The following is a 15,687-nucleotide window of genomic DNA, read 5'->3' on the forward strand; positions in this document are numbered from 1 at the left end:
AGAAGGAAAAACTAAAGCTTGTGTACGTTTTTGCAGGCTTATTTTTGTGGTGGTTTCGGGGATTTCTTGGGTGCATGCTACTTTTAATGTTTAACAGAATTTTTGTCCTGTTGTGGTTCTGTCCCCGAGTGCATCATAAGCTAGAATCTTCCAATATCTTATTGTTCAAGTTGTCTTGATTTTTGGGGTAGGTTGAGGAGTTGGAAGGGTTTGGAATTGTTTTTGGTCGTTTGATGGTTTTTAAGGAAGAGGATGGGTTGATTTTCCACGTTCTCTTCTTTATGGATTTTCTGTGAAATATCCCAATAGCTCTGTCATTGATGCTTTAATTTACTCTTTAAACTCAAATCATAAAATTTAGTCTTAAATTCAGGAACCAAATTCTTGTAAAAAAGATTATTGCTGAATGAACTTTTTCTTCTGTAACCTGTATATTTAAGACTACCTGTTTCTTCCCCCGCGAGGGGAAATACCTTTCTAAGATGCGTCTTCCAGGATTTCAGGGATACTATTTTTGGGTTTAGGCATCCAATTTCAGACATGAATTAGTGTAAAATGATAAAAATTCTAAATTAACGCTGTTACAAGGCAGCTTTGCGCTTTAGCCTAACTTTACTGATGTCTTCAAAGATGCTGGTCATAAAACATTGCTAGCTGCTTCCATGAGCATAGGGATCATACCTCCATCTGTCTTCCTAGATTAATGTCTCTGAAGTGTGTTGAAATGAAGTTTCCCTTAGCTAGTAGTTTGAGATTGACCAAGCCCCCACTGGCTTTTACTGGTTTGGGGGGGAGAAACAGAACTGTCTGTTATTGTTGATGGTGAGTCAAAACAGTAACAGGCTAGCGGGGTGATGGAGGCTGAGAGAACTGAGAATTGTCTGACTGCAGGACTGCTTTCAGAATGTGTTAGCATCCAGTCTTAAACACTGTGTGATCACATAGCAATGTTAGGCTATACGTGTCCTATATACTTGCTAGGTTTTTTTCTGAATTTAAACATTAATACGTTTTTCCCAAAATGTTTTCCTTTAAATAAAATCAGTATATTGGAATGCCACATTAAAATTCAAAGGAATTTAAATGTAGGTATCGGATCATGTTTTTTTAATGTGATGAGTTGGAAGACTTGCAAGAAGGGAGATACGTTTATTCCCTTGCTTGCTGAGCTGCTGATAGACTTGCTAGATAGAGAGAGATCTTGAAAACTAGTCATGTTTTATTTTGAGACTTTGTGTAAGAGAAGTATTTGAAGTGTCTTGATGCCTTTTTTCCCCTGATATCCACGCAGACATTTTTACTAAAAAAACCTGAGCTGTTTCTGATGATAGTCCCTTTTATGGTATCTCATATTCCCAGTCATGTCATTGCCTTGTCAGTAATTAAAGAGAAATTTCAAGCTTGCAGTCAAAGGCAGACTTTTTCAAAACTAGATTTGAATTATGCCACCAAGTATCTTTTTAAATTTTAACCTTTTTACAACTGTGTAGTAGAAAACAAGATTTATCAAGTATTTGGTGTATTTCCCTGGATCCAATTAAATATATTGCTGACTATTACCTTTACAGTATGCAAAATGAACATGTATGTACCTTTAACAGAAGTTGCAAACACTGATTTAATGAATCTGCTCTTAATGTGTATTGAGACTAGAAACCAAGTTTATCTTGCTATAGCCTTTAGCACTGTGCGTCTAAAATGATTGAAGTTTGTAAAGTAGTACTGCTAGTTTAGGTGTTATTATGCTGTTCTTAGTTATCTAGAAGTTTTTCTGCACTTTGTAGGCATTAAAAAATGGTAAGGGTAATACTTAATCATAGAGTAGTTTGTGGATTTATGAAAGATCTCAGCAAGTGTTTTCATCATGAAGTACCAAAGTAATTTCATTTCCTTTCTAGTGGTATTTTATTCAGTAAATAAAACTTGATATGTCACATTTGGTTGGGAATTGATTTTATATTAATTCTTAAAATTTGAGTTTAAAAAAAAAAAAGAATTTTTTGTATTTTATATCTCTCAGGTTTTTGTGTTCTGACTTTCTTAGCATCTGGCAAGACCAGAATCGAGAATTTCTTGTAAAATAATTAAAAAAAAAAAAAAAAAGAAACAAGAAACAACAGTAAAAAACCAAAACCTCGGAAGCTTTTAATGCCTAAAGAACATGAAAGCTTTTTTGTTTCACTAGACCCGACAGTTGTGCCAACCACATCAGCTAGAGTGGAGCCGCAGGTCGTGAGTTCTGCTACCAGTAACAGTTCTAGTACGTCTACCTCAGAGCAGGCCTCTGATGCAGCTCCCAACATCTCCAGCAGCCAGCCCTCTGCAGCACCGGAGACGACTTCCAGTCTTCCCACTGGCGGCACTGCTGGGACTTCAGCTGGAGGTACAGAGCAAGAGAGTTTTCTAAACTGCTGTGTTGCCTCCTGGTACAAAGCAAGTAGAGGAAGTTAACTGACATTCTCTAGATTAAACGGCCTGTGAACTTTTAGTACTGAACATAACACTAATAAGTTGAGAAGACAGGAATCTGAAAAAGATGATTAATTCAGCTCCCCAAAGTTAAAGGAGGTTGTGCTGGAGCATTCTGCTTTTGCTTGTTGGAATGACTTGGTTATAGCTAATGAACCACATCCTTGTTTTTTGAGGAGGTAGAATGTAGTTCACAGGGAATTAAGTCTTCTATTGCAGTGTGTTACAGGGGTGGGTTTTTTTAATGTGTATTGTAAGGAAATGAAGGATGTATACAGATTCCTTAAATCCTGTAGATTACTTCACTGAAAGCACATTTATACAGATCTGTGTAGATACTGACCCATAATAGAGCTGTATGTACAGGTACCACTCATAACACCTTTGAAACTGGGTGCTCTGCCCCTATCTGCAAGTCAGGTGGGTACAAAAAAATCTGAGCTGACCACAGCTGCACAAGAATTTGAGGTCTCTGCATGCTAATCACAGGGACAATCTCTCCTCCTTTCCCCAGTGATGTCTCAGATTAGTGGAAAAAGGCAAGTGTCGGTTCACGTCCTCTAGTGGTTCCCATGAGAACATCCACCTGAAACATTCAGTTGGTTCATTTGGCAGGCATAGCTAAATCTTTTTTGTATCCGGTTCGTTTTGGTTTAATCTAGGTCTGTTTTTCAATCAGTTAATTATTTAATAGTGAAGTACAGTTTTTTTCTTTCTATTTAAGACACTGCTTTACAGTGATCAGCTTTACTAATTTCTTTCACTTCAATATTAACTTTCTTTATCTTCAAGATGATATAAGAAGAACTGCATCGAATACAACACTGGAAAATGGCCCTCCGGCCATGCCAAGGTTACCATCGTGCTGCCCTCAGCATTCTCCTTGTGGAGGACCTTCGCAGACTCATCATGCATTGGGGCACCCACATACAAGCTGCTTTCAGCAGCACAGCCACCACTTTCAACATCACCACCACCACCACCACAACCCTCACCCAGCTGTTCCACTATCTCCTTCATTCAGTGACTCCAGCTGCCCAGTTGAAAGGCCGCCTCCAGTGCCTGCACCTTGTGGAGCAAGCAGCAGTTCTGGCACCAGTTACCATGACCAGGCATGTTTAATTCTTGTGACTCTCCTTTTGCGATGTCAAGTTGTTGTAGATACAAGAGAACAGAATAGGACGCTGAATTGTGGATTATTCTCTTGTTCTGTAGCAGGCATTATAGAAGGGAACTAAAAGGAAAAATTGAGCTAGAATAAATGGACACAAAAAATGGAAATTTTACAGAATGTCATAATCCAACAAGTAATCGTTGACAGCTGACATCCTCTTGATGACTGTAAGATGATAGTGGCTGTTTAAGCAGACCAAATATACTCTGTTGATTGTAGCAGTTCTGCAATGCAGATAATTGAGCTGCTTTAAGGGGAGAAAAGAAATCAAGCCTAATGTTCTGTTTATAAAAGGTATGAAAGAGTTGCTCTTCTAAAAGCATTGGAGTTTAAGACTTTTTAAGTAACTGAAATTGCAGCTTGTTGTGGTTTAACCCCAAGCAGCAACCAGGGCCACACAGCCGTTCACTCACTCCCTGCCTCCCACAGTGGGATGGGGGAGGAGAATTGGTGATAAAATGAAACCTCATGGGTTGAGATAAAGACAGTTTGATAGAACAATAATGGAAGAGAAGGTAATAATAATAATAATAATGAGGATAAAAGAATATACAAAACGAGTGAGGCAGTACAATTGGTCACCACCCAATGACTGATTGCCCAGCCCGTCCCGAGCCGCGATGGTGGATGCCTGCCCCCCCCAGCCAACCTCCATTTATATACTGATCATGATGTCTATGGTATGGAGTATTCCTTTGGCCAGCCTGTCCTGTCTATGCTCCCTCTCTGCTTCTATGGGAAGCTGGAAAAGTCCTTGACTTAATGCAAGCATTACCTAGCAACAGCAAAACCCATATGTGTTATCAACATTATTCTTAAACTAAATCCAAAACACAGCAGCTACTAGGAAGAAAATTAACACTATCCCAGCTGAAAACAGGACACAGCTCTAAAACTCTGTTGTTCTCTAAGTGAGAACAATACTGTGCAAACTGAATTTACAACATGGAAAAATATCAATTTAGTTTCTGTTTTAAGTGTAATACTTTAGGCCCCACTGAAAAGGCTAAAGATTGGGTTTTGCCTTCAAATATTTCAGTTCGTGTAGCTCCCATATACTTGCCGACTTATCCGTCAAGGGGGGGGTTATTTTTTATACATTCTGGTGTACAGAATTTAGTCTATTTCACCAGATTCAAGAACTTAGGAGTAAGGCACATTAACCATATCTAAAGAATGTTCCAGAGTGGAGCCTTAAAACTTAAAAATTTGGATCCCAGTTGCTTGGGACAGTATTACTTATTTTTAGTTTTTATCACATTATGTTTGAGGGTGACTTTGTTTTCAGTGTCTGAAGAATTGCTTGAAAAAGATGGTTTGTTTACACAGCAGGCATTGCCAGTAGACTTAAGCAGCAGTGGTATACGAAGTCATGGAAGTGGTGCTTTTCATGGAACATCTGCTTTTGACCCCTGCTGTCCTGGTTCTTCATCTCGAACTGCAATTTATGGGCATCAGGCTGGTGCGGGCCCAAGCCAATCAATAACAATCGACGGATATGGATCGAGTATGGTTGCGCAGCCACAGCCCCAACCTCCTCCTCAGGCATCGCTCTCTTCCTGTCGGCATTATATGCATTCTCCTTGTAAGTAATGATAATTACTGGGTAGCGGGGTGAGAGCAAACAAGAAAACAGCTTCCCTGACAATATATGAACACTGTTACTAGCTGCTTGCTTTGATCTTAGAACTGGCCCAGCAAAACACATTTTAACATGTATTTAAACAGTTCAGCTTGCGTAGACGATTTGAACAGGATCAAGGTGAAGTTAAAATCTTTTCTTTTGAGTGACTTTAATAACATTCAGACTTCAAAAACTGTATTTACTATCAAAATATTTTTTTTATCTCCTTTGTATTTTAGCAATGCCTTTATTTCTTTTTCCTCGGTCTGTCCCGTTTCATATCCCCCCAATAAGTTCTGCTTGAGCAAGCTCAGAGAGTCAACTCATTTGATTGTGATTTCTTTTTTTAGATTTTGTCTCTACAGAATAATGGACTTGGGGGTTGAATTGTTAAAAAAATAAACAACAAACTTGAAGTAAAATTTCTCACTATATATAACTGTTTCAGCATGCGTCACATAGATTTGTATTTTTTTTTTCCTTTTTACCAACATTGACAATTGGAATGCTTTTGACTGCAGAAAGTGTGGGTCAAGAAACCTTGACTATTGCATAAACACATATTCCCATGTCACCACTGTTGACTAGTGTAATAATATTGAAGCACCTGTGTGAAGATACTTTTTAAAATAAATTAAAGTCAAAACCTGCTACTGACCAAATTAAAAGCATCTACTGTTTTCATTGCAGATGCTTCTTTGACCAGACCTCTTCACCATCAAGCTTCTGCATGCCCTCACTCTCATGGAAACCCTGCTCCACAGCCACAACCTCCACCTCAAGTAGATTATGTTATCCCTCATCCAGTGCATCCCTTCCATCCTTCAATCTCCTCTCATGCATCTACTCATCCCGTTCCACCTCCACCTCCACCACCAACTCATCCTTTAGCCAATGCAGCTGCTCCAATACCACAGCATCTTCCTGCAACACACCAGCCTATATCGCATCACATCCCTGCAACAGCACCTCCAGCACAGAGGCTACATCCTCATGAAGTGATCCAGAGGATGGAGGTCCAGAGAAGAAGAATGATGCAGCACCCAACGTATGTCACAAATGTACTCAGAACAGTATCTAAACATATAATTCATTTCCCTCAGGTTTGTAAAATGTTGCATGTGAATCTCGAACTGTTAATTGCATGGTTAGGGACTGTTAGTATTAAACCATGGTAAGAAGTGTCTTTACGTACCGTCGCAGTCGTGTGAGCGTTAAGACTGAACCATTATATCTCTCAACAGTGTCTCCAGGTAATGTACCAATGGGGCATGGAAGAGAAGGGAAGCTTACATTCTTCTTGCCTGTTACTCATCCTCCAGATAACAGGCAGGAATTTTTTCAAGTTGGACAGCCTAGAAAGCACATCATAAGTTCCTTTCAAATGCGTTCCTTGACAGTGTGTTTGGCCTTGTTGATGCTGTTAAGATTCTTTTTATCTAACTAATGCTTTAAAATGAAATTAATAAAGAGATATCATAAGAAATATCATAAGCGACTGTTTACCAGGTTTAATTCAGATTTAACCTTAGATACTTACCTAGCTTTACTATGCCTTTATGTCTTTAGAAGAGAAGGAAGAGACTGAATAATGTCTGTATGCGAATGTGACCAATGTTGAGATGTAGCTTGTAACTGTTTAAGAGATGCTACTGTTGTTGCTAAACTAGATTCATGACATTAATATCAACAGAAATCAGGTCAGTACAGGCTTGGTATTCAATCACAAAGTAAATTAAGTTATTTTAATTCTGGAGATAGTGCTTTTAAATATCCAAGAGACTTTCAAGAATGACCTGTCTAGCTGTTGCTCCTAACTTTGTTACACAGATTCTACTGGTAACTAACTTAAAACTGATTTAGAAGTTACTGTTTAAACAACAGCTTGCTTTAACTATAACTTTTGCAGCAGTTTCCAGGTACTTAATAGAAATACCTGTAGGCAGTAACTGCTCACAGAATGGCACATGTCAGACTTCTCCCCATCCCCCAGGAAAGTCAAGTATAACTCTGCTTTCCCAGTCATGAAAATTTTGATCTATCTGAGCCCACACCTGTTCTTTTGCTATCTTTGCTATGCAAATGGCATAACCTCTAAACACCCTCACCTAAACATACAGGCATACCATGTGTATGCCCATGATTATCCTATCATATGCAAAAATTAATTTTGGAACATTCAAGCCAATGAACATGAGACAGCAAGATAGCATTTTAAGGAAAAATAATAGTGGTAGCTATCTTATCACTTCTGGAAACAGTCTAGTAGTTTGGGGATTGGAAACGTGAAGATTGGCATTTCTTAGCCTAGTGAATTTTCTTTGTATAGAAACTGTAGCCAAATGTTTATAACAGGTTCTTCCTTCGCATTCTCTCTAACATTACCAATCTTAGGTCAGACAGTGTCAGTTTGCTCTGTGAGGTCTCTACAGTTTTGGGTTGTAATCTTATTAAATTGTTCTGCTCTTGGTCTTTCTTTTCCACCCTCATCCACATACAAATTACATGCGAAAATCAGTATTGTAGGTGTCTTGGACCAACCTCATATGAATTAGATTATACTCTGGCAACCAGAAACTACTGTGTATTGCTCCGTTATTTAATACATAGACTGAGACCGCCAACAGACTTGCAGTTTCTTTGGTTCTGTGTCCCAGCATCTCAAAGTGTTCTTAAGATGTTGTTTCATCCTTCATTTCTAGAAACAGCATATGGGATTGTCTAGCTTGTATACCTTCTGTCTAACGATATAGGACTTTTTCAGGATTGGAAGTAGAGAATGGTTCGAATCCTCTTCTCACTGACATGTCTCAAGTGTGGGTACAACAGCTATAACTTCCATAGGGTCTTGGAATCAGCCACAGAATGTGCAAAAGGCAGTGTTGAGGGTGCAGTGTGTTTGTTTAACATATGGGTTTTCTGTTTATTTTAAGTCTGTTCACCCACTTTATGCTAAGATTGTGGGACAGGCAGCGTAGGAGTTCTACATTCATAAAAATAATTTCAAATGTGTTTCTTTTAAATTAAGACTCATTTTAGGAAGAATGGGCCTACATGACGTTAGATTTTTATGGAACTATGGAAGTTGTTTTGCTATGTTTTTTTATTAAAATATGTTTTAATAAAAATGTTATTTTTATTAAAATTCTTCAGATTTTTCCCTATAATTGTTTGATAAATTGAAGGGAGGTGAGACTAGGAGTAGGTGCTGCTGATAGGTCTGTTCCTGTGTTGGTCTGTACCGTTGCAGAAAACTGACACTTTTAACCTAATTTCTACAAGCTTGACAGATTTCTCTGGAGAAGTGACAGTTTACAGTAATTAGAATAGTGTGCTGTTAAGTAACTTTTTACTGCTCTAGACATGTAAATTTACAAAATGTCTAGTCTACATTGTCAGGCAGCTTAAGGTGGTACTGAATCTGAAGACAGTGTACTGCTTTTGGCAAAATCCAGGTTTCTAGGTTGAATAAAAAATACTTTTTGCATTGAAAGCATTGAAAAAAAAAAAAAAAACCAATCCATTTCTTTCTGTAACTGGGAAGCAGTAAAGGAACAGAAGTTAGCCAGGCGGTTTTTTGAAGATTTTTTTTCCAGAACTGTAGTTGCCCTATACCAGCTGGCATGGAAAAAACTGTGTGCTCTTACTACGTTAGCTGTGATACAAACATGTTTCAAGGAAAATGTCCTTTGATGAGTGTGTTAATTTCCCCTGATTACTTTTGCTGGTACAGTTTTGCTGGAAATAAATTGCGATATAGCTGTGAATGATGCCGAACCTCAACATGACCATCATGTGGCCTTTGCTTTCCTACCTGTGGTTTGTGGTTAGGATTAAATACTTTGTCAGTCCTTCTGTAGTCACGTCTGCTAAGTGAAGGGCAGATCACAATAGCTGAAGCTGGTTTTGTCTTTGAATATGAAATCTGTATTATAGTTAGTTTCTAACTTATATCTAAAGTTGAAATTAAATACTGTATCAGGAGTTTTCTTTTTTCTTTTAAATGCATTCCAGTAATTCAGCCTGTAATGTTTTGACTATGGATGTTGCTTTCTTGATACTAACAAGTATGTAAAATTAACTGTTGCTGTTTTACGTTGTTTAGACGTGCCCATGAACGGCCTCCTCCGCATCCTCACAGAATGCATCCCAATTATGGTCATGGGCATCACATTCATGTGCCTCAGACAATGTCTTCCCATCCTCGACAAGCTCCAGAGAGATCTGCCTGGTTAGTAATTGGATGCTATTTTAGTTCTTCTGGACTTGGGACAAAAGACCATAATGTGCTGATCACAATGCTGATAATGCCGACTGTGATTTTTAAAAGTGCTGTGTGCACCTGTAGTTTAAAGTTTATAGATGTTGATATGACTTTGAAATATTGCTTTGAGTACTCAATATCTTAAGTATTTTTCTAGGGATTTTCCCCATTGCTTTTAAAACAGAATTGAATGTTACTGACTCTAGGTAGTTATTCAAGATTTGATTTTAAAATAGGCAAGTAAAACACTGCTGAAGACTATTCTTACGTTTACGTTCTTTGTGAAATAGAGGTTTGGATTTGGGTGACAAACTAATTTATTCTTTATCCTCTTTGTCTGAACTCATTTAAAATTGCATCAGGCCCACTCGTGAAGGTTACATTTAAGTTCTGCAATATGTTTATTACTCAAAAAAAAAAAAAGCTTTTGACCACTAGGGAAGAGGTCCATGTGTGACAGCAGTAGTTCCCACAGCATGAGCTACAGAGAAGACTCCACACTGATAATATTACTGGGCTCAGTAAGTGTGGAGTTGTCTCTAGTGATTTATTATCCTAAATCTTCACAGCTGATTTAAAAACTACTTTTAGTTATAGTAGGATTAAGATGATTCTTTAGCAAAGTTTAAATAAGTTAAAAAAAAATTCTTATGTAAAACTGTTACGGTAGCTGTGCTGTGTTGTATGCTTTCCAAAGCAGTGGAATTGTACCTAGGAGTCAAGATGTACCTTTAGTGTAATGACACTTTCATTCATGTGACAGGGAACTGGGAATTGAAGCTGGTGTGACTGCAGCTACTTACCCTCCAGGGCCCTTGCATCCTCACTTGGCCCACTACCATGCACCTCCTCGACTTCATCACTTGCAAATAGGGGCTCTTCCTCTAATGGTAAGGAGATAGTTTATGAAAAGCGATTATCATTGGTCATTGTAATTATTTTGTTTTTTAAGGTTTACTGCATTTAATTGGACATGTATACATTGCAGCAAAAGTTAGTGGTTCAATTGAAGAAGAAAATACTCCAGTGTTTCTGTGTTGCTCCCAGATAGGGAGCTAGAACAGGCTTGTGACTACTGAGAGAAAACAGTTTAGGACACTAACATTTCTAACTTCAGCACCTGTAAAATGAAACATACTTGAATTAAATTGTCACTTGCATTGCAATGCATTGACCCTCTGCATCTGATTTTTAAAGTTCAGGTTCAGATTCTTCTCAATGAGTTTTGAGTATGAAAGGTACCAATTTTTCACCCAGTGCATGAGGATTAGCACTGGTGCTTTATTTTTACGCTGTGTACACAGCACAGCTAGAATTCCACCTAGAGATTTGGTTGTTTTCAAATAATATTTGGTGTTCATCAACCTAATTCTGTGTGATAAAGTATATAGTTTTGTAGCGTGAAGTCTTATAAGCAACATGAAGTGTGAGGGTTGACTAGTCTCTTACACATAACTCTTTTTTTAATCTACAGTAGAAAACCAAGGAAAACCAGCATAACTCTCTGACTTTTACAGAGTATTATTTTTGAAAGAATGTTTGTAGGTTTATTTAAAATATTCTTAATTTTGTTTAATGAAATTCAGAGATACATATTTAGTTTAATGGCATATGTTTAGTGTTTCTATGTGGTATTCTGTGTGGCTCGTTAAAGAAGTTTCTTCGCTTTAGGTTTACCGTAGCAGAGTCTCAGGCAAAAATCTCCCCGTCTTCTTATTCCTCATTGGATTCTTCCTCTGTCTCCAAGTGGCTGTTAACTGTCCTTAGCTTGTCAGTTTGCAGCCTCTGCTAACAATAGTAGCTTTTTTATCTCCTGTTTTGTACCGGTCTCAGGGCCTTCCTTTGTGTAACTATGTAGAAGTTCCAAACAAGTTCAACTTATCTAGGAGAAAGTTTGCAGCTTGCGGCCTAAGGCTTCAGCAACTTTAGCTACTAATCAAGCTAGGTAATCTAATTAAAATTGTGGGCCTATCTGTAATGCTGAAATTGTAATTAGAAATCAACCTGCAAGTCTTGTCCATCCAAAATTCCTCTGTTAGTAGCCAGAATTTACATCTAGGAGTCAAACTGTAAATTTATCATCAGTACTGTAATAGCCATTTCTTCAGTCTGGCCTTGCATTGCTTGTTGCTTCCTATTTAACTAACCAACATGATAATAATCCTCAAGTACTTCCCTGTTATATTAGCGTTGGTAATTCATTGAGGCACAGCTTGCATGCTTACCACAGACTTTCTAGAGCAGCCTATAGAATTTGGTATTTTAGTGTTAAAGATTCTTACTGCATAACCTTATCTCCTGTGCATAAACCACTCAAATTAAGATTTTTCTGCATTCTTCTTCAGTTAGGTATCTGGGTTTTTTTTCAAGTGGATGAAAAATGGCTTGACTCCCACATTTATTTCCTGTGTTGTTCTGTAACTGATAACATCAGTTGCTTTAGATTCTCAAAGAGAAAGGGCCCTCCTAATAGATCAGGGAACTGCAATTGCATTAGGAGGCAGCAAGTTGAACATCTGTCTATTTTATCTCCTTTTCTATCAGGGCTAATAAGTCAGTCAGGGGATTTATTTCTACTATTGCTGTGAAGTTTCTAGATACTTCAGAGTTCAGCTGATCTATTACAGCGTGATGAGAAACTTTTAACTGTATTTTAACTTTCATAGGGGTATTCCTACAACTGAAATGTTCCACAAGCAAGTAGTTGGGACCCCACTGTTTATCCTGCTTTTAGCAGTAGAATGGAAGACAGCTGCAATAGTGAATCTTCAGAAGTATTTCCTGAACGTGTGATAAAATACTTCAGGGAGTCTTGCCCTTCTGCTCAGTTAACTGCTGTTAATAATTGATAAGGTGTCAGATGCAATAGGGTTCTTTAACTCTGCAGAAACTTGTGCACGTGTTTGTGTCGGGATATCTAATCCTCATAACAGTAATTCATTAATTTCTGGATGAAATGGAATTGAAGTTTTTTGTATTTTGAGTTTTTGTACACCCTGTAGTGAGAGCACTTTTTACAGTGTATACAGTACTGTAAGCAGTACTTCCTCAAAGTTTGGGGTCTGATTAGAACCTTGCTGTGACCACATAGAGTCTTACAACTTTGAAGTTGTGTTCTCAGTCTCAGACTAATTTCAAGTGTTTTCAGATTCACACAGCAGAAGAACATAAAGGCAGGTTAGAGCATTACTAGAAGTTATATACACAGTGAGTTCAAAGCGTTACAAATGCATTTGATGATTCTACCCCTTCTATGGCAATAATGAAAGCCAAAGCTTTCTTCATTTGCATGCGAGAGTACAGATCTGTCAGCAAAACTGACTTTGAATATAGAGCAAGTAGTCAGTAAAGATTTTCATCTAACAAACTTAACTGGATATTAAACAAAAGCGCCATTTTAGTTTTTATAAAAGAGAAACAGATTAATTGCAGCTGTCACCTGCTTTCTGTCACCCTTCTGTCACCTGTTTCTTTTTATTGTAACTCTAGGACTAAGGGCAGAGGAGGAGAGGCTGAACTGTGATTAGGGTCCCTCTGCTAAGTGGTTAATGTTATGAGGAGTGTTTTTTTTCTTTCAGTAAGTACAGAGGGTGCTAAATAGGAATTTACAAGGCTCATGAGTTGTATTCATCATACAGATGTCATCAAATGATGTTCTCCATTCTTTATTGGGTGGGGGGTGTCTTTTAAAGTAACTCATGCAGTAGCTCAACTAAAAAACTCATATACGTTGAATCCACTTTCTGAAATAGCATGCTGCCCAATACGCAGTGTGCCTTTTTCCTGTCCGCTCTGGAGTACTAAAATCCCTTCAAACTACTGCCAGACCATAACGGGCATAATGGATTATTTTGGCATTAATGACACTAGTACTCTGATATATCAGTTTTAGATTTTACTTGGATTGCAGGTAACCTAATCTTCATCTAGTCAGTGCTGGAATGTAGACTGCAGTTTTAATCCTCAGGGAGACAAAATGATAAAGATCTGTTGGGGGAGATAATTAGTGTTCAGCAGTTTTGACAGTCCAAATAGAGGGTGGGGGAAACAAAATCTCCTTTTCCATTACCTTGGTTGAAGAAACTTCCACCGGAAGCAACATTTAAACAGGTGAAATCCTAGATGAAAAGCAGTTTAAAAGAGCTTCCTTTGTATCTACGTAGACAAGGATTAAGCTGCTTCCCTGCTTGATTTAACACAATTACTTTAAGTGTGACCCTGGATTAGATTAGTGTTCCCACCATTACTGCTTTAATGACATGTATGTACTGAGGAAAGATGGTCTGTCAAAGAGATTTTTACTATGGATTCCATTCTGGACAAATATCCAGTCTGTGAACTTGAACATTTTTAGAAAGAAGCAACTGAAGATCAATGCATGGCATAACTAATGAAGCATCAGACAAGAAAGACACAGGACAGCAGAGGTTTTTTTGCTCCTCTGTTCTTACCCGATGCTGGTGCTTGTTGTTAGATGCCACTTCAGTTTCTGTTTACTCTGAGTGACTTTGGCTGCTCTTTTGGCACTGTTTGCTTTTTGACTCAGTGCCCAGCACCAGTTGTCACATCTGGGTGGACAGGATGGGAATTTACTTAATTTAATAAGCTGAGATGGATGTTAAAAGGAACATTGAGTTTTTCATAATGAACTACATACCAGCCATAATTTTGACTAGCTAAACCATACTTACGGCTGTAATGCATATATATATAAGCAGAATTCCTTTTCTTCTGTTGCTTCAGGAAAGAAGAGGCATCCTAATTTGTAGTGAAATCTGGAAGGGGAAAAGTCCAAAAAGAAATCTCCAGATGTTTCTAAACTTGGCCTGAGGACAGCCTGAAATGGTCCCCTTCTCTACACTGCCATCTCTTCTGTGTCTCACTGTCGTGGTGTAACCCCAAGTGGCAGTCAGGGCCACGTGGCCTCTCACTTACTTCCCGCCTCACCCAGTGGGGTAGGAAAGGAGAACAGGGGGGAAAAAAGGAAACCTCCTGTGCTGAGATAAAGACAGTTTGATAGAACAGTAATGGAAGAGCAAATGAGGATAACAGTAATGATAAAAGAATATACAAAATGAGTGATGCAATACAATTGCTCACCACCCGATGACTGATTGCCCAGGCTGTCTTGAGCCACCATTGTGGATTCCTGTCCCCCAGCCAACCTCCGTTTATATACTGAGCATGATGTCTATTGTATGGAATATTCCTTTGGCCAGCTTGTCCTCTCTATGCTCCCACTCTGCTTCTGTAGGAAGCTGAAAAAGTCACAGAATGGTTTAGGTTGGAAGGGACCTTAAAGTTATTGACTTAATATAAGCATTACCTAGCAGCAACTTAAACAGTATGTGTTATCAACATTATTCTCATACTAAATCCAAAACACATCAGCTGTAACTTTATCCCAGCTGAAATCAGGACACTCATGTCTTCCAGATGTTATCCATTTACCTGAATGACCAGAATGCTATGTTTAGCTGTGAAATCGGTTGTAATTTTGTAATTTCAAAGATGGTAATATTTGTCACACTTTTCAGGATTCAAAAAATAAGAAAGGATTAGAAAAATGGAGAATAGCATGTTATTTGCTGTAAAGTTTCAGAAGTCTGCAGACATTTATTTAGACATAGTGATTTAGTTCAGCTTTGAAACAGGAACTTGCTCGGAATATGAATTTGTTACTAGGACACTTTAAAAAAATTAAATCACTGCCTTGTATTTTCAATCTGCTCTGTTAAAGAAAGGGTTATTTTTTGTTAATTGGATCTGTTCCTTTTTGTCATTTAATGGGGAATGGGGTGGAAGGTTAAAACTAGAAGGTCTTGTTTCTCCCTGCTTCCACCTTATCCTCTTCATAATCAAAGAAGAAAACCAAAATATCTTCAGCTCTAAACTGATAACTAAACTACATTTTCAATGGAATATAGACCTGAAGTGAGAAGTGTTCCCTGCATGCCTTTTAGCTTAGTATACCTTTACTCTTGTTCAGGTGAATAACTAACTACAACTGGTCTGGGATTTTGACTATTTAAAACTTAAGCAACAAACCTGCCATTGATAGAGTATTCTGTTCAGCTTGTTGTTTTTAAAACACACAAAGCTGTCATAGACACAATTTTCAGGTCATGTTATGCACAATAGTGGGATTTGGGGGGG

The 15,687-nt window shown here is 38.1% G+C and overlaps 1 protein-coding gene across 2 annotated transcripts in view; it reads left to right on the forward strand.

Annotated features, from left to right (window-relative positions):
- Positions 1–15,687, forward strand: part of RNF111 (ring finger protein 111) — a 43,212-nt gene that overhangs the window by 17,346 nt on the left and 10,179 nt on the right. For both annotated transcript variants that reach the window (XM_009885746.1, XM_009885745.1), the window contains exons 4-9: positions 2,186–2,383; positions 3,262–3,581; positions 4,973–5,228; positions 5,958–6,315; positions 9,373–9,498; positions 10,295–10,421. In XM_009885746.1, coding sequence (XP_009884048.1) covers positions 2,186–2,383; positions 3,262–3,581; positions 4,973–5,228; positions 5,958–6,315; positions 9,373–9,498; positions 10,295–10,421 — 1,385 coding nt within the window. The remainder of the gene's footprint in view (positions 1–2,185; positions 2,384–3,261; positions 3,582–4,972; positions 5,229–5,957; positions 6,316–9,372; positions 9,499–10,294; positions 10,422–15,687) is intronic.

The sequence above is a fragment of the Charadrius vociferus genome, unplaced genomic scaffold (assembly GCF_000708025.1).
Source record: "Charadrius vociferus isolate BGI_N301 unplaced genomic scaffold, ASM70802v2 scaffold325, whole genome shotgun sequence".
Classification (NCBI taxonomy): domain Eukaryota; kingdom Metazoa; phylum Chordata; class Aves; order Charadriiformes; family Charadriidae; genus Charadrius; species Charadrius vociferus.